Source organism: Heptranchias perlo, chromosome 14 (genome assembly GCF_035084215.1).
Source record: "Heptranchias perlo isolate sHepPer1 chromosome 14, sHepPer1.hap1, whole genome shotgun sequence".
Taxonomy (NCBI): Eukaryota; Metazoa; Chordata; class Chondrichthyes; order Hexanchiformes; family Hexanchidae; genus Heptranchias; species Heptranchias perlo.
In genome coordinates this window covers 6975149-7001007 of record NC_090338.1, presented here as the reverse complement: position 1 = coordinate 7001007, position 25859 = coordinate 6975149, and the positions used below count along the sequence as shown (strand labels likewise).

The following is a 25859-nucleotide window of genomic DNA, read 5'->3' as shown; positions in this document are numbered from 1 at the left end:
TCCTGATTCCCCAAAGCCTCTCCCACATCTACAAGGCATAAGTCAGGAGTGTGATGGAATACTCTCCACTTGCCTGGATGAGTGCAGCTCCAACAACGCTCAAGAAGCTCGACACCATCCAGGACAAAGCAGCCTGCTTGATGGGCACCCCATCCACCTCCCTAAACATTCACTCCCTTCACAGGATGCACTGCAGCAACTCGCCAAGGCTTTTTCGACTGCACCTCCCAAACCCACGACCTCTACCACCTGGAAGGACAAGGGCAGCAGGCACAAGTTCAGTGCTAGGTCTCTTGCTTTTTGTGGTATATATCAGTGATTTAGACTTAAATGTAGGGGGCATGATTAAGAAGTTTGCAGTTGATACAAAAATTGGCCGTGTGGTTGATAGTAAGGAGGAAAGCTGTAGACTGCAGGAAGATATCAATGGACTGGTCAGGTGGGCAGAAAAGTGGCAAATGGAATTCAATCCGGAGAAGTGTGAGGTAATGCATTTGGGGAGGGCAAACAAGGCAAAGGACTACACAATAAATGGGAGGATACTGAGAGGTGCAGAGGAAGTGAGGGACCTTGGAGTGCATGTCCTCAGATCCCTGAAGGTAGCAGGACAGGTAGATAAGGTGGTTAAGAAGGCATATGGGATACTTTCCTTTATTAGCCGAGGCATAGAATATAAGAGCAGGGAGGTTATGCTAGAACTGTCTAAAACGCTAGTTGGGCCACAGCTTGAGTACTGCGTACAGCTCTGGTCACCACATTACAGGAAAGATGTGATTGCACTGGAAAAGGTACAGAGGAGATTTACGAGGATGTTGCCAGGACTGGAGAATTTTAGCTGTGGGGAAAGATTGGATAGGCTGGGGTTGTTTTCTTTGGAACAGAGGGGAGATTTAATGGTGGTCGATACAGTTATAAAGGGCCTTGATAGAGTGGACAGGAAGGACCTATTTCCCTCAGCAGAGAGGTCAATAACCAGGGGGCATAGATTTAAAGTAATTGATAGAAGAATTAGAGGGGAGTTGAGGAGAAATTTTTTCACCCAGAGGGTGGTGGGGGTCTGGAACTCACTGCCTGAAAGGGTGGTAGAGGCAGAAACCCTCATCGCATTTAAAAGGTACTTGGATATGCACTTAAAGTGCCGTAACCTACAGGGCTACGGACCAAGAGCTGGAAAGTGGGAGTAGGCTGGATAGCTCTTTTTCGGCTGGCGCAGGCACGATGGGCCGAATGGCCTCCTCCTGTGCTGTAAATTTCTATGATTCTCTCGTTCCCTCCTTTCTCTCGCTCTCGTACATTGACCCGCTCTGCGCATCCTCCATTTTCATTCCAGATCTTGTAGTTTTCCTTTTTTATCTGTCTGTTACAGTATATTTTCAACAAGTTTTCTGGAGGGGTAGGAGGTGGGAGTCAAAAAAAGAACGACTTGCGTTTATATCGCGCCTTTCACGACCTCAGGACGTCCCAAAGCTCCTTCCAGCCAGTGAAGTATTTTTTGAAGTGTAGTCGCTGTTGCAATGTCGGATGAAGTGAGCGTGTTTGGGCCGTGGTTATAGTGCCCCTCGTGTCGCTGAGCAGTGGTTTCTCCTTCATACGAGTGCAAAGGTGGCAGTGTGACGATCTGACTCCACCGTGTCCGATAGTGCCTCGCAGCTGAGGAGTATCGGAAGTCGATCGAGTCGCAGCTGGTGTAACTGCAGCTCCCTGGCGATGGGCTGTGTGGTGCGGCGGCGGTTGAACACGCTGTGATCGCAAGGAGCTCTCGCGTCCCCCCCGCCACTGAGTGAGCTGTCGGCCGTGCAATGGTTTTTCGTGCCTCCGTTTGTACTTTCGCTTCAAGTCCGTGCACGCGGTCCGATAGACTCGTGCGCGAGCGGGAGTGTCGTTACACCGGCATCCGTGGGTCGCACATGTCCTGGGATGTAAGGCGCATACTGTCGCGCACTTCCTTGTAACCCTTTTGTGTAACGCTTCCCGTCACTCTTAATCATAGGCAAATTTATTCCAGCCTAGCCGAATTAACAACAGCTTGCATTTATATAGCGGCTTTTAAAGTAGTTAAACACTCCAGGCGCTTCATGGGAGCGTAATCAGGCAAAGAAGGAGACATTAGGACAGGTGACCAAAAGCTTGGTCAAAGAGGCAGGATTTAAGGAGCGTCTTAAAGGAGAGAGGCGGATAGGTTCAGGGTGGGAAATTCAGAGCTTCGGGCCCAGGCATCTGAAGGCACGGCCGCCAATGGTGGAGCGAAGAAAATCGGGGGATGCGCAAAAGGCCAGAATTGGAGGAGCGCAGAGATCTCGGAGGGTTGTAGGGCTGGAGGAGGTTATAGAGATAGGGAGGGGCGAGGCCACGGAGGGATTTGGGAATGAGAATTTTTAATATTGAGGGGTTGCCGGGCCGGGAGCCAATGTAGGACAGCGAGGTGGTCAGGTGATGGGTGAACGGCACTCGGTGCGAGTTAGGATACGGGCAGCAGAGGTTTCGATTAAACTCAAAGATCTGTTGAATTCCTCCTGCAACTTTCGAAAGGGCAGTCAAGATATATTGTTAATTGAAGTGGAGCATATTTTTTTTTAAAAACAACTTTTGTTTCCTGCTTTAATTTCAATGCTCCGTCTGTTCCCTTCACGTTACTTAACAGGTAGGAATCATCTGGAAGCTGGCCACCCAGAAATATGTTACCAGCTGCTGTTGTGGAAAGGGGATGTGAGGGGAGCCCTGCACACTGCCATGGAGAGAGGGGAGCTGAACGACACTTTAGTTGCTATGGCGCCCATGGGTAAGTTTTCTTTGCCGGTTTCCTTCTCTGGGTGAACTCTCCGCACAACTAGGGATAACTCTGAGCCTCTCGGCTTAAACGTCCACTCCCTTCACCACCGGTGCTCCGTGGCTGCAGTGTGTACCATCTACAGGATGCACTGCAGCAACTCGCCAAGGCTTCTTCGACAGCACCTCACAAACCCGTGACCTCTACCACCTAGAAGTATAAGGGCAGCAGGCACAAGTCTCGAACTAGGGGTCATAGTCTCAAGATAAGGGGTCGGCCATTTAGGACAGAGATGAGGAAAAACTTCTTCCCTCGGAGGGTTGTGAATCTTTGGAATTCTCTACCTCAGGGCTGTGAATGCTCAGTTGTTGAGTATATTCAAGACTGAGATCGATAGATTTTTGGACTCTAGGGAATCAAGGGATATGGAGATCGGGGTGGGGGGGGAAGTGGAGTTGAGGTCGAAGATCAGCCATGATCTTATTGAATGACGGAGCAGGCTCGAGGGGCCGTGTGGCCTACTCCTGCTCCGTCTTATGTTGTTAAGTCGCTCACCATCCCGACTTGGAAATATATCGGCCGTTCCTTCATCGTCGCTGGGTCAAAATCCTGGAACTCCCTTCCTAACAGCACTGTGGGAGAACCTTCACCACACGGACTGCAGCGGTTCAAGAAGGCGGCTCACCGCCACCTTCTCAAGGGGCAATTAGGGATGGGCAATAAATGCCGGCCTCGCCAGCGACTCCCATGTCCTGAGAACGATTTGTTTTTTAAAAGTGCAAGAGCTGGGTGAACCCGTCCTGCAGTTTCTCTATACCCAGCTCCTATCCTTTTCCCCTCTGCTAATCTGACCTCCTTCCTTTCTTCCTGTTTTCTCCTGCTTCCCCACCTCCCTCCCCAAGGCGCTGAGTGTTGCCGGGCCACGGCTCCAACGGGCACCTCTGACCCTCCCGATAACTCGCCCGCTCTTCACGCCCCTGAGACCAGGCGGAGAGGAAACCTCGACCGGCTGTTTGGGCAGGGAGGAGATAGCATTGCATTCCACATTCCCCTCCCGGGTCGCTGGAAGACCAGCGTTTATTGCCCATCCCTAGTGGCCCTCGGAAGGCGGTGGTGGTGGGCGCTTAGTAGCGGTTTTGTTACAACTGAGCGACTTGCCAGGCCACTTCAGAGGGCAGCTAAGAGTCAACCACGTTGGTGTGGTGACTTGGAGTCACATAGGCCCAGACCAGGTAAGGACGGCAGGTTTTCTTTCCCAAAGGATATTCATGAAACCAGTTGGGGGTTTTAACCCACAATCTGACAACTGCATGGTCATTTTCACTGACACCAGCTTTTTATTTCCAGACTTTTTTAAACTGAACTTAAATTCTGAAACTGCCCGTGGTGGGTTCGATTCCAGGCTAGATTGGTTAGATGAAAGTCTGGCCTTTCTGCTGCCTGTAAGAGTCTCGTATGAAGTGAGGTTGAGCAGTCTCAGTCCAGTTGCTAGTGGGCATGGCCGTATCTAGCCCATGCTGTACCTGGCCTGGGAGTGTTTGATGGGACAGGGTAGAGGGAGCTTTACTCTGTATCTAACCCGTGCTGTACCTGCCCTGGGAGTGTTTGATGGGACAGTGTAGAGGGAGCTTTACTCTGTATCTAACCCGTGCTGTACCTGCCCTGGGAGTGTTTGATGGGACAGTGTAGAGGGAGCTTTACTCTGTATCTAACCCGTGCTGTACCTGCCCCGGGAGTGTTTGATGGGACAGTGTAGAGGGAGCTTTACTCTGTATCTAACCCGTGCTGTACCTGCCCCAGGAGTGTTTGATGCTGACACTAGATGCCTGAAATAGGAAGTGTTCCATTCTCCAGCACTAACATCCTTCACAAAGCACACTGGGGGATTTCTCCCCCCACCCCCGTATTATACGATGTTCACAACCTGCGATTTTGTTTTTTTCTCCAGCTGGGTATGCGGTTTGGATGAGGACAATCGAGGCTTTTGCCAAGCAGCTGTGTTTCCAGGAACAGTACGTCAAGGCCGCTACCTACCTCCTGTCTATTCACAGGGTGTACGAGGCAGTGCAGCTCCTCCAATCTCACCAGCTGTTTAGGTAGGGGTGGGGATAGGCAGGGACAGGGGGGTGGGGGACCGAGGGTTGGAGCATGGTGTCGGGGCGGTGGGGGAGGGGCGACGGGACGAGTGGGAAAGACGGGGGTGGGGACGGGATGGGCGAGCGTGGGGGGGACGTGACGGGCGGGGAGGGGACATTGGGGGCGGGGAGGGGACGGTGGGGGTGGGGACATGACGGGCGGGTTTGGGGATGGTCAGACTCTCACCTCTGAGTCAGAAGGTCGTGGGCCCACTCCAGAGACTTGAACGCCTAATCCTGGCTCACGCTCCCCGGTCCAGTACTGAGGGAGCGTTCCACTGTCAGAGGTGCCGTCTTCCGCATGAGACGTTAAACCGAGGTCCTGTCTCAGGTGGACGTAAAAGATCCCACTACTTTAAAGAAGAACAGAGGAGTTCTCCCCGGGTGTCTTGGCCACACCTTGGAATGCTTGCCCCGAGCCCCCCTCCGCTCTCCCCTCCCTCAGAAGCCTCCTGAATACCATTGGTCACCTTCCTTGACTTTTCTTGTTTTCGAATCCCTCCATGGCCTCGCCCCTCCCTATCTTTGTAACGTCCTCCAGCCGTACAACCCCTCCCGAGATCTCTGCGCTCCTCCAATTCTGGCCTCTTGCGCGTCCCCCCCCTCCCCCGATGTTCATCGCTCCTCCATTGGCGGCCGCGCCTTCAGCTGCCTAGGTCCTGAAATTCCCTTCCTAAACCTCTCCGCCTCTCTCGCTCCTCCTTAAAACCTACCTCTTTGACCAAGCTTTTGGTCACCTGCCCTAACGTCTCCTCACGTGGCTGGGTGTCAGATTTTGTCTGATAATCGCCCCTGTGAAGCGCCTTGGGATGTTTCACTATGTGAAAGGTGGTATATAAATGCAAGTTGTTGTAAGACATCGTTCCTGTTTCGATAGGGAGGCCATCGCCATCGCTAAAGCCCGTCTACAGCCCGAAGACCCTGTGCTGAAAGAGCTCTTCACCAACTGGGCTAGTGTCATGGAGAAGGACGGCCATTACTCTATTGCAGCTAAGTGGTAAGACTGTAGCCTCGGACACTGAGGGAATCAAGGGATATGGGGATCAGGCGGGAAAGTGGAGTTGAGGTCGAAGATCAGCCATGATCTGAAATGAATGGGCCGATACTCTCTGGAGTTTAGAAGAATGAGAGGTGATCTTACTGAAAAGTATAAAATTCTTAGAGGGCTTGACAGGGTAGATGCTGTGAGGCTGTTTCCCCTGGCTGGAGAGTCTAGAACTAGGGGTCATAGTCTCAGGATAAGGGGTCAGACATTTAGGACTGAGATGGGGAGGAATTTCTTCACTCAGACGTTTGTGAATCTTTGGAATTCTCTACCCCAGAGGGCTGTGGATGCTCAGTCGTTGAGTATATTCAAGGCTGAGATCGATAGATTTTTGGACTCTAGGGAATCAAGGGATATGGGGATCGGAGGGGGGAAAGTGGAGTTGAGGTCGAAGATCAGCCACGATCTGATTGAATGGCGGAGCAGGCTCGAGGGGCCGTGTGGCCTACTCCTGCTCCTATTTCTTATGTTCTGCTCAGTGTTTCCATAAGCTCAGGCAGCATCTGAGGAACGAGAGAAACAGAGTTACCGTTTCGTCAGAACTGAGATCATTAATATCACTGAATATCTGCCAGTTCTGATGAAAGGTCATCGATCTGAAACGTTAACTGTTTTTCTCTCTCGCTCTCTCTCTCTCTCTCTCTCTCTGTGCAGTTGCTGGCTGACCTGCTGAGTGTTTTTTCCAGCATTTTCTGTTTTTATTTCAGATTTCCAGTATCTGCAGTACAGTGAAACCTATAAATTTTCAGACACCTTAGGCACTGGCATCAGCTGTCTTTTTTTTTTGCAGGTGTCCTTATTTTCAAAACGTTCATCGTATGTACCGTAAAAATTCTCAGTCGAATGGGGAGTTCTTTACCCAGAATCCGTAGCGGCAGAGAAACCGCCCTATCCCTGCAGGCATTCAATCCCAGAGATAGAGCGGTTTCTCTGCCGCTATGGGACGCTGGGTAAGCAGCTCCCCATTCCACAAAAGCCCTTCCTTTCACAAAAACCGTCTACTGCCTCGCACTGACCTGCATACGTTGATCTCACTGGAATTTGGCGGGGGGTGGGTGGGGGGCAGCAGAAAGGAAGCAAGCTGTAAGGGGGAAGCTCCAGTGATCCAGACTCAGTAAAAGGTCCAGATACCAGCAGCTTTGCAACATTGCTGTGTCCCGTGTTGTTATAAGTTATAATTGGGCTTGGTGCGTTGAAGGCTGTCCGTAGTTTGTGGTTGCAGAGAGCCTCTTGCGTATTCTACCGTGCAAGTTATTCGGGTCTCCATTAAGTGTCTGTATTTTGGGAGTGTTCGTTTATACAGGATTCATTGCGTTTTGCTTTTATTTCCTGTGCTGTATTTTGGCGGCTAATGAAACTCTGTGCTCCATTAACCCCTTCCTGAGGAGTTTATTTTAATTTAGTTACTGCCGCCCCCCCCCCAAAGTTTGCTGTCGTTTTCATTTAAGGTCTCATCTGGGAGGGGGGGGAAGGGGGAGAAGATGGGAAGGGGCTGAAGGGGGAGAAGATGGGAAGGGGCTACGCTGTAACCTAAGGACCCTCTATCGGCTGTGATGGGCCATCGGCAGATCCTTGTTGCAAGTGTGCGCTGACCTGGGTTCGATCGGTACCTCTGGGTGCTTTTGCTGGGCTTGGACGCCCACCCCCCCCAGCCCCGGGCGGCTGAGGCTGGGTGAAGGTGGGTGGGAATATCTGCTTTCTCGCAACGCTGGGAACATTCGTTTCGACGTTTATGTTCCCGGAGGGTGCAACGGAGACCAGCTGGGCAGTTTTGAAAGGTGGGGTTCCGAGGGCCAACCTCTGCTCACTGTGTACATCAATGATTTGGATACAGGCCCAGAGGGAGTGAGTGGGGTCCAAATTTGCAAATGATACCAGAATAGGAGGAACAGTTAATTCTAAAGGAAGATGCAAGGGGGTTATTGATAAGACGGGGAATTGGGCTAAAAGGTGGCAGATGGAATTCGATGTCAGTAAATTTTGGTAAAATAAATAACAGCTGTAACTATATACTGAATGGAAGTTGGCTCGATGCTGTGGAAGAGCTGGGGGATTTGGGGAGGGGTTCAGGTTCACTGGCAGCTTCTCGGACTGATACAGCTGTTTTAAACAAAAAAGCTAAGGTTTTATCAGAAGAGGTGTAATATTAAAAAAAAAAGAGGTAATGGTAAGCTGAGAAGACCTCAGTTAGAGTACAGTGTGCAGTATTGGGCTGCACACTATAGAAAGGATATTTAGTCTTTAGAGAAGGGACAGCGCAGATTCACTACGATGCTGCCCGATATGATGAAATGCAAATACAAAGAAAGATTGAAAAATTGACACTGCTTTTAGTTAGAACAACACAGATTAAGCGTTTAAAACTATGAAACGATGGGACAGGGGAGATAGAATCAGTTTCCATAGTTGAAGGGTCCAGAATGAGGTGCCATTGACACAAGATTAAATGTAAGAGATTTAGAACAAAGTGCAAGAAAAACTTTACACACACACAGAGTTGCGAGACTGTGGAATTCACTTCCAGGGTGAGTGTTTGAGGCAGAAACTATTGTCAACGTTCGCGATTAGTTGGATGGGGGGGGAATATGTCAAATTTTGTTTGAAAATCGTTTCTGTGAAGCGCCTTGGGACGTTTTACTACATTAAAGGCGCTGTATAAATGCAAGTTGTTGGTCGAAGGGATATGGGAACAGGGAGGATAAATGTGATCAGGAATATTTACCCTCGTGTGGAGGGTAAACACCAACATGGACTGATTGAGCCAAATGGCCTGCTTCCGTGTTGTAACTTCAACGTAAACAGTTGGGTGAATATTTTAGTGTGTGGGGAGGGTTTTGCCGGTGATAGTGACCAACAAGGAGAAAGGCCTGGCCGATATTTCACCACTCCAGGCATCTGGGAATGAAACGCATCCCTAAATTTCATTGGCGTATACGACGAGAGAGAAGAAATAGGAGAGGGTGGGATTTGAACCAACGTAACGGGAATTCGACGACCCTTTCTGCTCACCTCACACCCGCTCCGCCCTGTTTCCAGTTACCTGACGGCCGACTCGCCGTACGACGCGGCCAAGGTTTTGGCGAAGAAGGGGGACATGACCTCGCTGAGAACCGCCGCCGAGGTGGCCTCGATAGTCGGAGAGACGGAGCTGGCCGCGTCCTTCTCCTCCAGGTGCGCCCAGGATCTGCTGTCGCTCCGCGACTGGCTGGGAGCGCAGGAAGTCTTGCAGACGCAGGAGAGTCTGTTGGTGAGTGTGAAGTGGGGGGGGTGGGAGGTTTAAATCTTCAGCAGCTTCCCCCTTAATCTCTGCTGCTTTGGTAAGGGGTGCGTTTTAGAACTGTGGTCAGAATGTGGAACTCGCTACCACAAGGAGTAGCTGAGGCGAATGACATCTGCGCATTTAAGGGGAAGCTGGATAAACACACGAGGGAGAAAGGAATAGGAGGAGATGCCGATAGGTTGAGATGAAGTCGGGAGGGAGGAGGGAGGCTCGTGTGGAGCATAAACACCGACATAGACCAGTTGGGCCGAATGGCCTGTTTCTGTGTAATTAAAGCGTGCAGACGGCTCGTGTTGTATTGGGTTTGTATTCACTCGTGTTTAGAAGGTTGAGGCGTCATCTAATCAAGGTGATTAAAATGATCAAAGGAGTTCAATAGGGTAGTTACAGAGCAACCATCTCCTCTGGTGGGGAATCCAGAACACGGGGAGGGGAGGAAGCAATCTTAAAATTAGAGCTAGGCCATTTAGGAGGGAAATCAGAAAGCCCTTTATCACACACAGGGTAGTAGAATCATAGAAAGGTTACAGCGCAGAAGGAGGCCATTCGGCCCATCATTACCGTGCTGGCTCTGTGTAAGAGCGATCCAGCTAGTCCCACTCCCCCACCCTATCCCCGTAGCCCTGCAAATTTTTTCCTTTCAAGTACTTATCCAGTTCCCTTTTGAAGGCCATGATTGAATCTGCCTCCACCACCCCCTCGGACAGTGCATTCCAGATCCTAACCACTTGCAGTGTTTTAAAAAAAAAAAAAGTTTTTCCTCATGTCACCTTTGGTTCTTTTGCCAATCAAAACTTAAACCTGTGTCCTTTGGTTCTTGTCCCTTCCGCCAATGGGAACAGTTTCTCTCTATCCACTCTGTCTAGACCCTTCATGATTTTGAATACCCCCTACTAAATCGTCTCTGTTCCAAGGAGAACAACCCCACACTTCTCCAGTCTATCCATGCAACTGAAGTCCCTCATCCGTGGAATCATTCTAGTAAATCTCCTCTGCACCCTCTCTAAGGCCTTCACATCTTTTCTAAAGTGCGGTGCCCAGAACTGGACACAATACTCCAGTTGTGGACGAACCAGTGTTTTATAAAGGTTCATCATGACTTCCTTGCTTTTTGTACTCTATGCCTCTATTTATAAAGCCCAGGATCCCGTATGCTTTTTTTTAACCGCTTTCTCAACCTGCCCTGCCACCTTCAACAAAATGTGCACATATACCCCCCAGATCTCTCTCTCTCCCTGTAGAAATTGGGAACTCTGTTTCTCCCCCCACAAAAGGCTGTGGATGCTGGGGGACAATTGGAGCTTTCAAGATTGAGATTTTATTAGGTAAGGGTATGAAGGGATTATGGAATCAAGACGGGTAAGGGGGGGTTGAGGTACAGATCAGCCATGATCCAGTTGAATGGCGGAGCAGGCACAAGGGGCTGAATGGCCCCCTCCTGTTCCTGTGTTCTTGTGTGAAACGCTTTCATTAGAATTATTGATCCTTTTAATTTAATCTCCCTGTCTCCCACCAATCCCACCCTCACTGCCCCCCGATTATCCCCTGCTCAGCAACTACTCACCCAGTGAACTGCTTCAAATCGAGTTCAGGGTTTGGGTTGGGAATCATAGAAACATAGAAAATAGGAGCAAGAGTAGGCCATTCGGCCCTTCGGGCCTGCTCCGCCATTCAAAATGATCATGGCTGATCGTCTTAACTCAGTACCCTGTTCTCGCTTTTCCCCCATAGCCCTTGATCCCTTTAGCATTAAGAAATATATCTATCTCCTTCTTGAATACATCTAATGACTTGGCCTCCACTGCCTTCTGTGGTAGAGAATTCCACAGGTTCACCACCCTCTGAGTGAAGAAATTTCTCCTCATCTCTGTTCTAAATGGCATACCCCGCATCCTGAGACTGTGACCCCTGGTTCTGGACTCCCCAACCATCGGGAACATCCTCCCTGCACCTAGTCTGTCTAGTCCTGTTAGAATTTTATATGTTTCGATGAGATCACCTCTCATTTTTCTAAACTCGAGTGAATATAGGCCTAGTCGACCCAATCTCTCCTCATACGTCAGTCCTGCCATCCCCGGAATCAGTCTGGTAAACCTTCGTTGCACTCCCTCCATGGCAAGGACGTCCTTCCTCCGATAAGGAGACCAAAACTGCACACAATACTCCAGATGTGGTCTCACCAAGGCCCTGTATAACACATTCCCACAAACCTGTGCCAATCTTCGGTTATAGAATATTGTAGTTTCGGGCACCACACTTTAGGAAGGATGTCAAAGCCATGGAGAGGGTGCAGAGGAGATTTACAAAATCAATCCAGAATTGAGAGGGTTCAGTTATGAAGAGAGATTAAGGAAACTGAGTTTCTCTTCACTGGAACAGAGAAGGTGTTTAGAATTAGAACCGTAGAATTTTGGAGCAGCTTTCCTGAGAGTGCCTCTCGAGCAGGGCACTGGGTGGAATTGTAGCTCTCAACAAATGACTGAGTGACACTGTGACGGGCCCGGGTCAAAAATTGTGACGTTTAAAGATTTATTTCTGTTCTAACTCTTTGTGCCTAGGGGCAAAGGTTGGTCCTCTGTACGTACGAGCTTCTGTACCGGTGCCTTTCCGATAGAAACCTGACTCTGTGGAAAAGCATGAACTCACCATGCTACCACAGCTGGACTTTACGGAGTGACGAGCCCCTCATTAACTCGGTGATTGCCGTCTGGCAAAGTGAGTTTGGAATCACGTGTGCCGACATGGATCGATTGAAGACTGCTCACCAACAGATTCGGGGGACTGAATACACTGCGGCATCTCACAACACCCCTCCCAGACTGGTAACTGCTCGTTCGTGTTCTTTCTCTTTCTCTCTTTCTCTTTTTTTCTTTTTTTCTTTTTCTCTCTCTCTTTTTTTCTCTCTCTCTTTTTTTCTCTCTCTCTTTTTCTCTCTCTCTCTCTTTTTCTCTCTCTTTTTCTCTCTCTTTTTCTCTCTCTTTTTCTCTCTCTTTTTCTCTCTCTCTCTTTTCTCTCTCTCTCTTTTTCTCTCTCTCTCTCTCTCTCTTTTTCTCTCTCTCTCTCTCTCTCTTTTTCTCTCTCTCTCTCTCTTTTTTTTTCTCTCTCTCTCTCTCTCTCTCTCTTTTTCTCTCTCTCTTTCTCTTTTTCTCTCTCTCTCTTTCTCTTTTTCTCTCTCTCTTTTTCTCTTTTTCTCTCTTTCTCTTTTTCTCTTTTTCTCTTTCTTTCTTTCTCTTTTTCTCTTTTTCTCTTTTTCTTTCTCTCGCTGTCGCCAGCTCGCTCGCTCGCTCTCCCTCCCTCTCTCTTTCCCCCTCCTTTACGCAGCGAGTTGTTATGATCTGGAACGCACTGCCTGAAAAGGGCGGTGGAAGCGGATTCAATAGTAACTTTCAAAAGGGAGTTGGTTAAATACTTGAAGGAAATTTTCAGGGCTATGGAGAAAGAGCAGGGCAAGTAGGACTAATTGGACAGCTCTTGCAAAGAGCCAACACAGGCACGATAGGCCGAATGGCCGCCTTCTGCACTGAGATTCTATGGTGTGACTGACTAATAATGCTCTCTCAAATGGCCTGAGCTGTCCAAACCATCACTGAAAGTTTAAGAAGGTGGCCCTCCTCTTGAACCGCTGCAGTCCGTCTGGTGACGGTGCTGTTCGGTAGGAAGTTCCAGGATTTTGACCAAACTACCATGAAGGAATGAGCAATGTATGTCCAAGGCGGGATAGTGTGTGACGCGGAATGACCTTCCTCTATTCCGTAAGAGTCTATGACTCTTGTGGTTTGAGTGGCTTAGTACTGTACTTAATAATAAAAAATAAATAAATCTTGCATTTCTATAGCGCCTTTCCTGACCGCAGGATGTCCCAAAGCATTTCAAAGCCAATGAAGCACTTTCTGAAGTGTAGTCACTGTTGTAATGTAGGAAACGTGGCAGCCAATTTGCGCACAGCAAGATCCCACAAACAGCAATGTGATAATGACCAGATAATCTTTTCTTTTTGCGATTGTTGGTTGAGGGATAAATATTGGCCCCAGGACGCCGGGGAGAACTCCCCCTGCTCTTCTTCGAAAATAGTGGCCGTGGGATCTTTTACGTCCACCCGAGAGGCCAGACGGGGCCTCGGTCCAATATTCTGAACCCCACTGCGGCAGGAGTTCTGCTATAATTCCGTTTGTGTTTTATGAAAATTCTTGCAGTAAGTAGAGGGGTGCGAGTTATGGGAGGAATTAGGGAAGAATTGTGGACCTGCGGCAGTTCTCCCGCAGGAAGTGTCTTTTCCCCCCCCCCCCCCCCCACCCTATTGGTAGCTCAGCAAGTGCCTTTTTTTTGGAGTCCGAAGTCACAGTGCTTCATTGTACGAGGCGGCGACCATTGCAGTTCTGAGCGCCCCTGGCCCCGTACTCTTGATTCTAATGCGCCTCGATCCATCCCATAATAGGGCCACGTTGCCATTTTTTGGTTGACCCTCTCCATGTTCTCTGGAGTCATGTCGCGGGTAACTGATGTCCCACCTACCCAGTTCGTCCCATCAGGTTGCCCTGTTCCTCACCCCCCCCCCCCCCCAGACCTGTCCCCGTTTACAGCATCGAAGGGGAGGCCCTTCTTTTCCGTGCCAGCCACGGCCCTTTGCTGGAGCATTCCAAAAACTGCTCCCGCTGCCCTGTCCCCTCCTATCGTCTGCTTCACATTTTCATCCAATTTGCCCTTAAATGATGCGGTGGTCTAAACACGCGGACAATGACCGACAGGGAAAAGACCCTCTGGTCCATCCAGCCTGTCCTGCACAATTGTGATGCCTTGTGCGTCACTATATACACACTCTCCCGCCCCATCCCGAAAACGTGTGATCTCCTGGGAGAGGCGAAAAGCCAGATCTAAAAACCCCCAAGCCAATTTGTGGGGGGGGGGGGGGGAATTCCTCTCCGACCCTCCCCCCAGGGCGATCTCAAGTGCCTTTTTTTTTTGGAGTCCGATGTCACGGTGCTTCATTGTACGAGGCGGCGGCCATTGCAGCTCTGAGCGCCCCCGGCCCCGTACTCTTGATTCTAACGCGCCCCGATCCATCCCATAATAGGGGCGAGTCCAGGAGATCTCTCTGGCCCTGATAATTCCGTGCATCACGTCACCAACCTTTTTGTACGAGCTGATCTCGGGTCCAGCTCTCGCTTGAAGGGATTCAGCGATTCGGCCTATTCCAGGGGCCCACTATTCTCTGGGGGGAAAGAACCACCCCCTGACATCTAACCTCGATCTGGCCTCGTACAACTTAAAATTGTGACCCCCCCCTTTGGTCCTCCCGAACCTATTTAATTGAAACAAACTGCCAACTGGAACGCAGTCTATTCCCTTCCTCATCTTGTAAACCTCGATCAGATCACCCCTAAGCCTACGATTCTCTTAAAGTGTAGAGCCCCAGCTCTTTTAGCCGATCTGGGTAAATAAGATGCTTCAGGCTGGGAATTAGCCTAGTGGCCTGCCTCTGCACTCTTTCCAAAGCCTCAATATCACCCACCTTGCGAGGAGACCATCACTGGACACAGTATCCTACCCGAGGCCTGACCAAGGTTTTGTACTAGGACAAAATAGTATGCTTTGTTTTATAGTCAGTTGTCCTGTAAATACACCCCATTAGCTCCAGCTAATAACAACTTTTATTTGCGATAATTGCTTCTCTGCCAAAGCTGATCATTGTAGCAAAGCTTTCCGCATTCCAACAACCCACTGCGTAAAGGAATTTCTCCTAACTCCTGCCCACTTAGGGACAATTTTAAATTGATGACTCCCAAACCAGAGGAAATATTCTTTCGCTTGAGTCCTGCCTCTTGATTTACGATCACCAACTTTCCAAGGGAGTAAGAGACCCCACCAACTTCCTGAGACGACGTGCCCACAGTTTACTGTCCTTCCTCCCCCACAGTCATTCCTCTCGCTCCCCTCTCCTTCGCTACGTGTCGCCCAATGGAAGTTGGTCTCGCAGGTAAGTTTGGACACGTCTTGACGCCGGTTCTGTCAACCTAACCCTTGTGGGGGAGCTCCGGGCTCTAAAACCAGCTACCCACTTCACAACTCTGCACAAATTCAAATTCACCGCTCCTCTTTCCCCCTCCGTCCCTCGGCCCATTGCGCGGGACGTCGCCAAGCTCAAAGGAGAAGACCCAATAATATCAAGAGGCAGGCGGCCATTAGTTAACGCCAAGCTTTGGGTTTAAAAAGCCTGTTGATTGGAGGAGGAATGGGAGACTGGGGGAGGGGCAGGGAGGAGTCCCCACAGTTTGGAGGGGAGACTGGGGGAGGGGAGGAGTCCCACAGTTTGGAGGGGAGACTGGGGGAGGGGAGGGGTCCCACAGTTTGGAGGGGAGACTGGGGGAGGGGCAGGGAGAAGTCCCACAGTTTGGAGGGGAGACTGGGGGAGGGGCAGGGAGGAGTCCCCACAGTTTGGAGGGGAGACTGGGGGAGGGGCGGGGAGGAGTCCCACCGTTTGGAGGGGAGACTGGGAGGGGAGGGGTCCCACCGTTTGGAGGGGAGACTGGGGGAGGGGAGGAGTCCCACAGTTTGGAGGGGGGACTGGGGGAGGGGTCCCACAGTTTGGAGGGGGGACTGGGGGAGGGGAGGAGTCCCACAGTTTGGAGGGGGGACTGGGGGAGGGGAGGGGTTCCACAGTTTGGAGGGGGGACTGGGGGAGGGGAGGGGTCCCACAGTTTGGAGGGGGGACTGGGGGAGGGGAGGGGTCCCACAGTTTGGAGGGGGGACTGGGGGAGGGGAGGGGTCCCACAGTTTGGAGGGGGGACTGGGGGAGGGGAGGAGTCCCACAGTTTGGAGGGGGGACTGGGGGAGGGGAGGGGTCCCACAGTTTGGAGGGGGGACTGGGGGAGGGGAGGGGTCCCACAGTTTGGAGGGGGGACTGGGGGAGGGGAGGAGTCCCACAGTTTGGAGGGGGGACTGGGGGAGGGGAGGAGTCCCACCGTTTGGAGGGGGGACTGGGGGAGGGGAGGAGTCCCACCGTTTGGAGGGGGGACTGGGGGAGGGGAGGAGTCCCACCGTTTGGAGGGGGGACTGGGGGAGGGGAGGAGTCCCACAGTTTGGAGGGGGGACTGGGGGAGGGGAGGAGTCCCACAGTTTGGAGGGGGGACTGGGGGAGGGGCGGGGTCCCACAGTTTGGAGGGGGGACTGGGGGAGGGGCGGGGTCCCACAGTTTGGAGGGGGGACTGGGGGAGGGGAGGGGTCCCACAGTTTGGAGGGGGGACTGGGGGAGGGGAGGGGTCCCACAGTTTGGAGGGGAGACTGAGTTAAAATAGAAGACGGTGGGATGAGTCTCTCTTTCAACATGTGGCAGGAGGTGGAACATTCCAGATTATTCCCTTACAACTATCCAGGGGTATTTTTAAAAACTATTCTATTAATGAAAGCAGCACTGATCGTCTTCCTCTCTTCCAGTTGCTGCTACACTTGTCCCATGAGATAAGCCTGGCGATAATCAGTATGCTGATGTCTGACTATGCGGAGACGGTCACTGTCCTACTCAATGCTCTGGTCCGCTGTATCGACGCTGGGCAGTTCACTTTAATGCAGGAAATCAGCAAGGTTGTTCTGCCTGAGGGTAAGTAAATGCTCTCGCTACGGCTGGATTTGGTAGACGGAGTGAAGCTCCCTCTACCCTGTCCCATCAAACACTCCCAGGCCAGGTACAGCACGGGTTAGATACGGCCATGCCCACTAGCAACTGGACTGAGACTGCTCAACCTCACTTCATACGAGACTCTTACAGGCAGCAGAAAGGAGAGACTTTCTTCGAACCAGTCTAGCCTGGAATCGAACCCACCGTGGGCAGTTTCAGAATTTAAGTTCAGTTTTTAAAAAAAAGTCTGGAAATAAAAAGCTGGTGTCAGTGAAAGTGACCATGAAGCTGTCAGATTGTGGGTAAAAACACCGACTGGTTTCACTAATATCCTTTGGGAAAGAAAACCTGCCGTCCTTACCTGGTCTGGGCCTATATGTAACTCCAAGTCACCACACCAACGTGGTTGACTCTTGCCAGGCCACTTCAGAGGGCAGTTAAGGTACAGCACGGGTTAGATACAGAGTAAAGCTCCCTCTACAGTGTCCCATCAAACACTCCCAGGGCAGGTACAGCACGGGTTAGGTACAGAGTAAAGTTCCTTCTACATTGTCTCAGCCTTAACTTCAGACAGGAATAGATGTGACATTTTGAGTTCCCATGCCAGCATAGAATTTACAGTTAGTTATAAACTGTTACAGTTTAGTAAAAAGGATATAGATGCACTGGAGAAGGTGGAAAAAATATTTACAAGGACACCAGAACTGAGAGGTTATACCTATCAGGAAAGATTGAAGAGGCTGGAGCTCTTCTCTCTAGAAAAGAGAAGACTGAGGGGTGACCTGATAGAGAGGTCTTTAAGATTATGAAAAGGTTTTAACAGGGTAGACATAGAGAAGATGTTTCCACTTGTGGGGGAGACCAACACTAGGGGCTATAAATATAAGATAGTCACTAATAAATCCAATAGGGAATCCAGGAGAAACTTCTTTACCCAGAGAGTGGTGAGAATGTGGAACTCGCTCCCACAAGGAGTAGTTGAGGTGAATAGCATAGGTACATTTCAGGGGAAGCGAGATAAACACATGAGGGAGAAAGGAATAGGCAGGTATGCCGATTGGGTTAGATGAAGTAGGGAGGGAGGAGGCTCATGTGGAGCATAAACACCGGCATGGACCAGTTGGGCCGAATGGCCTGTTTCTGTGCTGTACGCTCTATGTAATTCTGTGTATCACCTTCTTATTGTTTCAAGCCCACGCCGTGTCCCCTCACTTCGCTGATCTCTTTTTTTTTTACCAGGAGCGAACCTCCTCTCTGACTGGGAGGTCAGACTGACCGACAGTGACCCCCTCGCCCTGGCGGCTCTCCGCAGCCTGCGCGCCTTCCGGTGTTACGGACGGTTGTACGAGCTGTGGTGGGGGCTGGGCGAGGATGGTTCCGGAACAGTGGCAGTGGGGGAGGAGCGGACGGAGGGAGGCGACGGGCCCGAGGCGGGCGGAGAGCGGGCGAGCCGCGGTCCGTCTCCCGAGCCCCTCGCCGGGCGCGAGACCCCGGTGCTCCTGGCCGGTTGCGGCCGCCTCCTCTCGCGGGACCATGCCCGGCTCCAGGCCTTGCAGAGGCAGACGGCGGACGTCCAGCGCGGCGTGGCGGAGCTGGTCAGCCAGCACCAGAGGCGATCCCCCGAGGAGGGGGAGACGCCGCGGGAAGACGGGCCCGGAACGGAGCAGGGGACCGCGGCCGAAACCAGGCCAGACGAAGACGCCGCTTCAAACCATCGCAGTCCTGATCCTCCTTTAAGGTAACTCGGCGTGCGCAATAACGTTCTCAAATTAAACACTCAACAGCACGGGATACTGGGCTCGGGAGCTGCAAGGGTTCGACTCCCAGTTAGTTGATCGCAGCCGAGGAGGGGTTGTGGGGGAATCTGCCTGGTTTCCCCATTCCTTACTGCTGTCCTCTACAACCCCCCGCCCCCCCCCCCCTTCACTTCACTCTCAGTCTGCGAGGGCAAAAATATCTAAATGCCCCCCTGCCCCAGTTGAATAGTGGCCTCTTGGTTGAGGCACAGGAGGCTAGTCAGTGGAGCAGGAACCCCAATATCCACCAGTGGCCCCCCCCCACCCTCTCACATGAACCCCCCCCCCCAGTGAACCCATGGAACAGGAGCTGAAGAACAACCTGCATTTATATAGCGCCTTTAACATAGTAAAAAGTCCCAAGGCGCTTCACAGGAGCGATTATCAAACAAAATTTGACACCGAGCCACATATTAGGACAGGTGACCAAAAGCTTGGTCAAAGTGTTGGGTTTTAAGGAGCGCAAGAGGCCCGAATTGGAGGAGCGCAGAGATCTCGGAGGGTTGTGGGGCTGGAGGAGGTTACGGAGATAGGGAGGGGGGGCGAGGGCCATGGAGGGATTTTAACACGAGAATGAGAATTTTAAAATTGAGGCATTGCCGGACCGGGAGCCGATGTAGGTCAGCGAGCACAGGGGTGATGGGTGTATGGGACTTGGTGAACCCATGGAGCAGGGTTTTTAAAAAAAAATTTCCCGACTTGGTTTGAAGCAATATTCTCGGTTTACCTTTTAACTGTGAAATACGACCGTGACGGAGGGGGAAAAGACCACCTGGTCCATCGAGCCTGCTCCCCCCGCACTGTCGTGACGCCTTTTGCATCACATAGGAAATAGGAGCAGGAGGAGGCCATTCGGCCCCTCGAGCCTGCTCCGCCATTCAATCAGATCATGGCTGATCTTCGACCTCAACTCCACTTTCCCGCCCGATCCCCACATCCCTTGATTCCCCTAGAGTCCAAAAATCTATCACTGTCAGCCTTGAATATATTCAACGACTCAGCATCCACAGCCCTCTGGGGTAGAGAATTCCAAAGATTCACAACCCTCTGAGTGAAGACATTTTTCCTCATCTTGGTCCTAAATGGCCGACCCCTTGTCTTGCGACTATGCCCCCTAGTTCTAGACTCTCCAGCCGGGGAGACAGCCTCTCAGCATTTATCCTTTCAAGCCCTTTAAGAATTTTAAATGTTTGAGTGGGATCACCTCTCACTTTTCTAAACTCCAGAGAGTATAGGCCCATTCTACTCAATCTCTCCTCATAGGACAACCCTCTCATCCCAGGAATCAATCTAGTGAACCTTTGTTGCACCCCCTCTAAGGCAAGTATATCCTTCCTCAGGTAAGGAGACCAAAACTGTACACAATACTCCAGGTGTGGTCTCACCAGAGCCCTATATAATTGCAGCAAGACCTCATTACTCTTACACACCCACCCCCTTACCACCCTGTGATCTCTTGGGAGAGGCCAAAAAAAAAATTTTTAAATATCTGGAATATTCCTCTCTGACCCCGGAAGGGTGTGTGTGTGCGTGCGTGCGTCCTTTTTGTATGATGTCATCTCTGTCGCAGCCAAGGAATGCAGGAATGTGGCAAATCAGCACTTGCTGCACAAGCCGGGCGCTTGTCCCTCAGGTCTACGATTCGCTGGGAAGAGAAGGAATGTCCTGACCTAGTTCTGCTCCTGTGTAACTTTACTCTCGTCACACTCCCACACCTCCTTATCCTGTCTAATTGAAGAATTGATTGAGGCACTGCAGATATTGGGCGGGAAGGTTTTTTCAAATTTATTCTCGGGATGTGGGCGTCGCTGGCGAGGCCGGCATTTATTGGCCGTCCCCTAGTTGCCCTTGAGAAGGTGGTGCTGAGCCGCCTTCTTGAAACGCTGCAGTCCGTGTGGTGAAGGTTCTCCCACAGTGCTGTTAGGAAGGGAGTTCCAGGATTTTGACCCAGCGACGATGAAGGAACGGCCGATATATTTCCAAGTCGGGATGGTGTGTGACTTGGAGGGGAACGTGCAGGTGGTGTTACTATGCACCTGCTGCCCTTGTCCTTCTAGGTGGTGGAGGTCGTGGGTTTGGGAGGTGCTGTCGAAGAAGCCTTGGCGAGTTGCTGCAGTGCATCCTGTGGATGGTACACACTGCAGCCACGGTGCGCCGGTGGTGGAGGGAGTGAATGTTTAAGCTGGTGAATGAGGCAACCCCCAAATGTGGGACCCTCTCCACTGTTTGAGGGTCCCTGTTTTGGATTTGTCCTGCTCTCCGGCCCACGCTGGCTCACTGTGTAACTGCACGACTGTCGTGGAACCGAGCCAAACTGGGAGGGCCCAGGTTCATTTCCCTTTCTCCCCCCACGCCCCCGAGTCGGTGCTGCTGTGTTAGCTGATCTCAGCCAAGGTGGCAGTGATGGGGAGGAAACACTTCACACAAGTAACCAGAGGGGACAGATTTAAGGTGATCGGCAAAAGAGCCAGAGGTGACATGAGGAAACATTTTTTTACGCAGCGAGTTGTTATGATCTGGAATTCGCTGCCTGAAAGGGCGGTGGAAGCAGATTCAATGATAACTTTCAAAAGGGATTTGGATAAATACTTGAAGGGGAAATAATTTACAGGGCTATGGGGAAAGAGCGGGGGAATGGGACTAATTGGATAGCTCTTTCAAAGAGCAGGCACAGGCCCGATGGGCTGAATGGACTCCTCCTGTGCCGTACCTACTATAATACAAAGGGTAGTGGAAATCTGGAGCTCTTGCCCCAAAACGTTGTTGAGGCCAAGGTCAATCGGAGCTTTCAAGACTGAGATCGATAGATTTTTATTGGGTAAGGGTATCAAGGGAACAATGATCCCAAAGGAACAAATGGAGTTAAGGTACAAATTAGCCATGATCTAATAGAATGGCTGAGCAGGCCCCAGGAGCTGAATGGCCTGCTCTTGTTCAGGGGTTCCTGCTCCTAATCAATGTCCAGTAAACCTTGCTGGAAAGTGTGGGTGTATGGAGGATGGGGTGGGATGGGTTGGGATAGTCCTCGGGCCTCGGTTGTGGAGACCTACCCGAGAGACGGCCGATACTTTCTCTAGTTTGACACGTGACGAAGGGTCACTTGGGCGAGATACCGGAGGGCGGCCAGCGCTCGTGGGGCTATTCTGCAACGGGAGCCAGCACCGTCGGAAAAGCAGGGGAGAAAAATTAATGAAAGGGATGGGAGGAAGCAATTTAAAAAATAATTTAATTTTTTTTTCTCTTGACAGTAAGGAAGAGACCAGTTCAGTGACGACCCTGATGGAACAGTTACGTGACATAAGCCAACAGCGATCAGAGCTGTCGGAGAGCGTGAAGGTACGAAAATTCTAGTTCAGAGTGTTCTCCTAAAGATGTCAGTCGTCGCTCAGTCGGTAGTTCTCTCTCCCCTCCTGAGTTAGAAGCTCGTGGGTTCAAACCTCACTCCAGAGACTTGAGCACAAAAGCTAGGACGTCCCAAAGCGCTTTACAGCCAATGAAGTCACTGTTATAATGTAGGAAAGGCAGCAGCCAATTTGCGCACAGCAAGATCCCACAGCCAGCAATGTGATAATGACCAGATCATCTATTTTAGTGATATTGTCTGAGGGATAAATATTGGGCCAGGACTCCCTCGCTCTTCTTCGAAATTGTGGCCGTGGGATCTTTTACGTCCACTTGAGAGGCCAGACGAGGCCTCGGTTTGACGTCTCATCTGAAAGACGGCACCTCTGACAGTGCAGCACTCCCTCAGTACTGGCACTGGGAGTCTCAAGTCTCTGGAGGGGGACTTGAACCCGCAACCTTCTGACTCGGAGGCGAGAGAGAGAGAGAGCGCTACCCGCTGGGCCACGGCTTACAACTAATTACTCTCGCCCTGTAACCAGCGAGCAAAGTTACAATACGGCCTGTGATTTGTATGGTTTTATAAGGTGTTCCCTTTTCCCCGCTTGCCCTGTGTGACCTGTTTTGTGCGTTTCTTTTCCAGCTTCACCCGTTCCCTGACGTGGTCGAGTGCAGTCTCGTCCTCCTCTCCATCGCCTCGCTCTCTCCCTCCGTTCTGCCCCGGGACTTGCGAGACGAGGCTCTGGCGCTGGCTCAGACCTACGGCACGGCTAAAGTGCATCAAAGAGCCGTGCAGAAAATCCTCCGGGAAACTGCGTGAGAATGGAGACGTGTCGGAAATGACACGATCAGCAGCGGAGACTCCGGGGCTGGGAATCTGGAGCAGGTGGATCAGTGTGACGGTTTTCTCCCTGATTTTTAATTTTCTTCCCGTCGGCCTGAGAGGCCATAATTGTAACTCTTGAGGTTACAGCATGGAGTTATACTGCCGGCTACGCTCAGCGTTTAAATCTGGTGAAAGGGAGGGACAGAGACAGACAGAGAACAACGCATGAGTATTTAAAACAGAGCCAGAAACTGCAGTGACACTGACTGTAATTGGGACCTGTTCTAGGAGTGACTGAAGCCTCTGAAAATTTATCCCAACACTCACTTTCAATCTTCAGAGGTTTATTCATTATTATTTTCCTTGCGCTCTGGATCCCGGGCACATTGCAGTGTGACTCGTGGGATTTCACTCTTCTGGTTTTTTTGGGAAAGTTCAGAGTAAATGAAGAGCTTTGAATCTCTTTTTTTCTCTTTTTCTCTTTCTCTTTCTCTTTCTCCTTCTCCTCTTTTTCCTTTCTCTTTCTCTTTCTCTTTCTTTCTCCTCTCTCTCTCTGCCTGCCTGTGTCTCCTAACACAGTTGAAGTGTTGAAGTTACTTTGGACCCCTGTATCGTGTGTTACCAATTGATTAGCAGTTACTTTGCTCAGCTCCCAGTCCTGCTCGAAATCTCTGCCTCTTTCAGAGGCTGACTGGCCTGTTGCTTGTTTTTCCCCTGTGCTTTCTCTTTCCTACTCCAGGCCCTTATTCCTTGTGTCCATCAACTGTCTGATACGCAACGCGGAAAACTCATTCCCCCTCCACCGAGGGGCTCTCAAACCAAACTACTGAGGCACCCACTAGCAAGAGGCTCTGTTTGCACGATATGGAGTGCGCAATCTCTCTCTCTCTCTCTCTCTCTCTCTCTCTTTCACGAAATCCAGAGAGCTTACGCACAGCCAAACCTCTGGGAACCCCCTCCTCCTCTTCCACTCCCCCCTCGTGCGCGCAGAGCTACAGCTGGAATTTAACCAGAGAAAACCATTTAGCTTAGCAGCGCGGCCCTCTCTCTCGCACCTCAAGCTGCCGATCCATATAAAACTGCCCAGCCGATCCTCTTGTCTATTTACAGGGTCACCTGGAGTTCAATGGTAAGAAGTCCGGTGACGCTGGAGCTTTTGGATCAGTGGGCCAGGCTTGAACCGGTGTAATCCCAGAGTGATGTGGACCTGACCTGATCGGGTATTGGAGTGTGCTTAGTTTCAACCTCCCAGCTGCACCATCTTGGAGACCCAGCCCCAGATCCTGTGTTTGACTAACGTGATGTGAGAGGGTGACCAGGGGCCGAGAAACTCAGCGGTGGATTAAACATCTTGTACTTTCATTGCGCTGATTTTTTTCTCGATACAGGAAGGAGAGGCTTCATTCTCCTTTCGACCGTCTGTTGGTGAAGTTACTTTGCAGTAAATAGGATTTGTTTTTTTTTGTAACGGTATTGTGAATATCATCTTTTTATACTAACAAAATCAATAAAAGCTGTGAAACCGCCAGCAAGCTGAAGTCTGCTGCTGCTCACCCGTTGCTCCCGTTTGTTAGTCCTTATCTGTAATCAGTGAGCATTGACACCACTGGGAGGTGGGGCGGGACTTATGGCAGGACTCACAGCAAACAGTCTATTTTACAGCTAAGAGAGTCTTATTTAAAAAGTCATGATGTGGAGATGCCGGTGATGGACTGGGGTTGACAATTGTAAACAATTTTACAACACCAAGTTATAGTCCAGCAATTTTATTTTAAATTCACAAGCTTTCGGAGATTTTCTCCTTCCTCAGGTAAATGTTTACCTGAGGAAGGAGAAAATTTACCTGAGGAAGGAGAAAATCTCCGAAAGCTTGTGAATTTAAAATAAAATTGCTGGACTATAACTTGGTGTTGTAAAATTGTTTACAATTATTTAAAAAGAGTCTCTACAGCAACTCATGGCCGGAACTAAAGCAGCGTCTCCCGATTTAAAAGCAGGATTATTTCTCCAGGAAAATGCAGTGAGCGGAGGATAGTTACATAATACAAATTATGTGAGTAAAATCCAGACGTGTTTGACAGGAGAATTACCCAATCATCTCCATTCTGGCCGGGAATAGTGGTGTCACTATATGCAGCCTTCTATAAAGGTGCTCTGTGTAATAAGTTTGAGGCAGTCCCAATTTTAGTTCCTACAGTGTATAGATCCACAGCCCAGAGCTGCCCCAGATCCAGTGATAAGGTCAGAGGCCTGGTATAGTAAACGGAACATTGCCACAATGGGACAGTGTAGAGGGAGCTTTACTCTGTATTTAACCTGTGCTGTACCTGCCCTGGGAGTGTTTGATAGGACAGTGTAGAGGGAGCTTTACTCTGTATCTAACCCTGTACCTGCCCTGGGAGTGTTTGATGGGACAGTGTAGAGGGAGCTTTACTCTGTATTTAACCTGTGCTGTACCTGCCCTGGGAGTGTTTGATGGGACAGTGTAGAGGGAGCTTTACTCTGTATCTAACCCGTGCTGTACCTGCCCTGGGAGTGTTTGATGGGACAGTGTAGAGGGAGCTTTACTCTGAATCTAATCCGTGCTGTACCTGCCCTGGGAGTGTTTGATGAGACAGTGTAGAGGGAGCTTTACTCTGTATCTAACCCGTGCTGTACCTGCCCTGGGAGTGTTTGATGGGACAGTGTAGAGGGAGCTTTACTCTGAATCTAACCCGTGCTGTACCTGCCCTGGGAGTGTTTGATGGGACAGTGTAGAGGGAGCTTTACTCTGTATCTAACCCGTGCTGTAGCTGCCCTAGGAGTGTTTGATGGGACAGTGTAGAGGGAGCTTTACTCTGTATCTAACCCGTGCTGTACCTGCCCTGGGAGTGTTTGATGGGACAGTGTAGAGGGAGCTTTACTCTGTATCTAACCCGTGCTGTAGCTGCCCTAGGAGTGTTTGATGGGACAGTGTAGAGGGAGCTTTACTCTGTATCTAACCCGTGCTGTACCTGCCCTGGGAGTGTTTGATGGGACAGTGTAGAGGGAGTTTTACTCTAACCCGTTCTATTTTA

The 25859-nt window shown here is 50.7% G+C and overlaps 1 protein-coding gene across 1 annotated transcript in view; it reads left to right on the top strand.

Annotated features, from left to right (window-relative positions):
* The window catches only part of gemin5 (gem (nuclear organelle) associated protein 5), a 72625-nt gene extending 48263 nt beyond the window's left edge, over positions 1 to 24362 (top strand). The window contains exons 21-29 of the mRNA XM_067995995.1: positions 2642 to 2779; positions 4716 to 4863; positions 5780 to 5899; positions 8984 to 9194; positions 11786 to 12049; positions 16659 to 16821; positions 18079 to 18577; positions 21884 to 21971; positions 22621 to 24362. Of these exons, the coding sequence (XP_067852096.1) occupies positions 2642 to 2779; positions 4716 to 4863; positions 5780 to 5899; positions 8984 to 9194; positions 11786 to 12049; positions 16659 to 16821; positions 18079 to 18577; positions 21884 to 21971; positions 22621 to 22797 (1808 nt within the window). The 3' untranslated portion in view covers positions 22798 to 24362. The remainder of the gene's footprint in view (positions 1 to 2641; positions 2780 to 4715; positions 4864 to 5779; positions 5900 to 8983; positions 9195 to 11785; positions 12050 to 16658; positions 16822 to 18078; positions 18578 to 21883; positions 21972 to 22620) is intronic.
* Positions 24363 to 25859: the final 1497 nt, after the last annotated feature.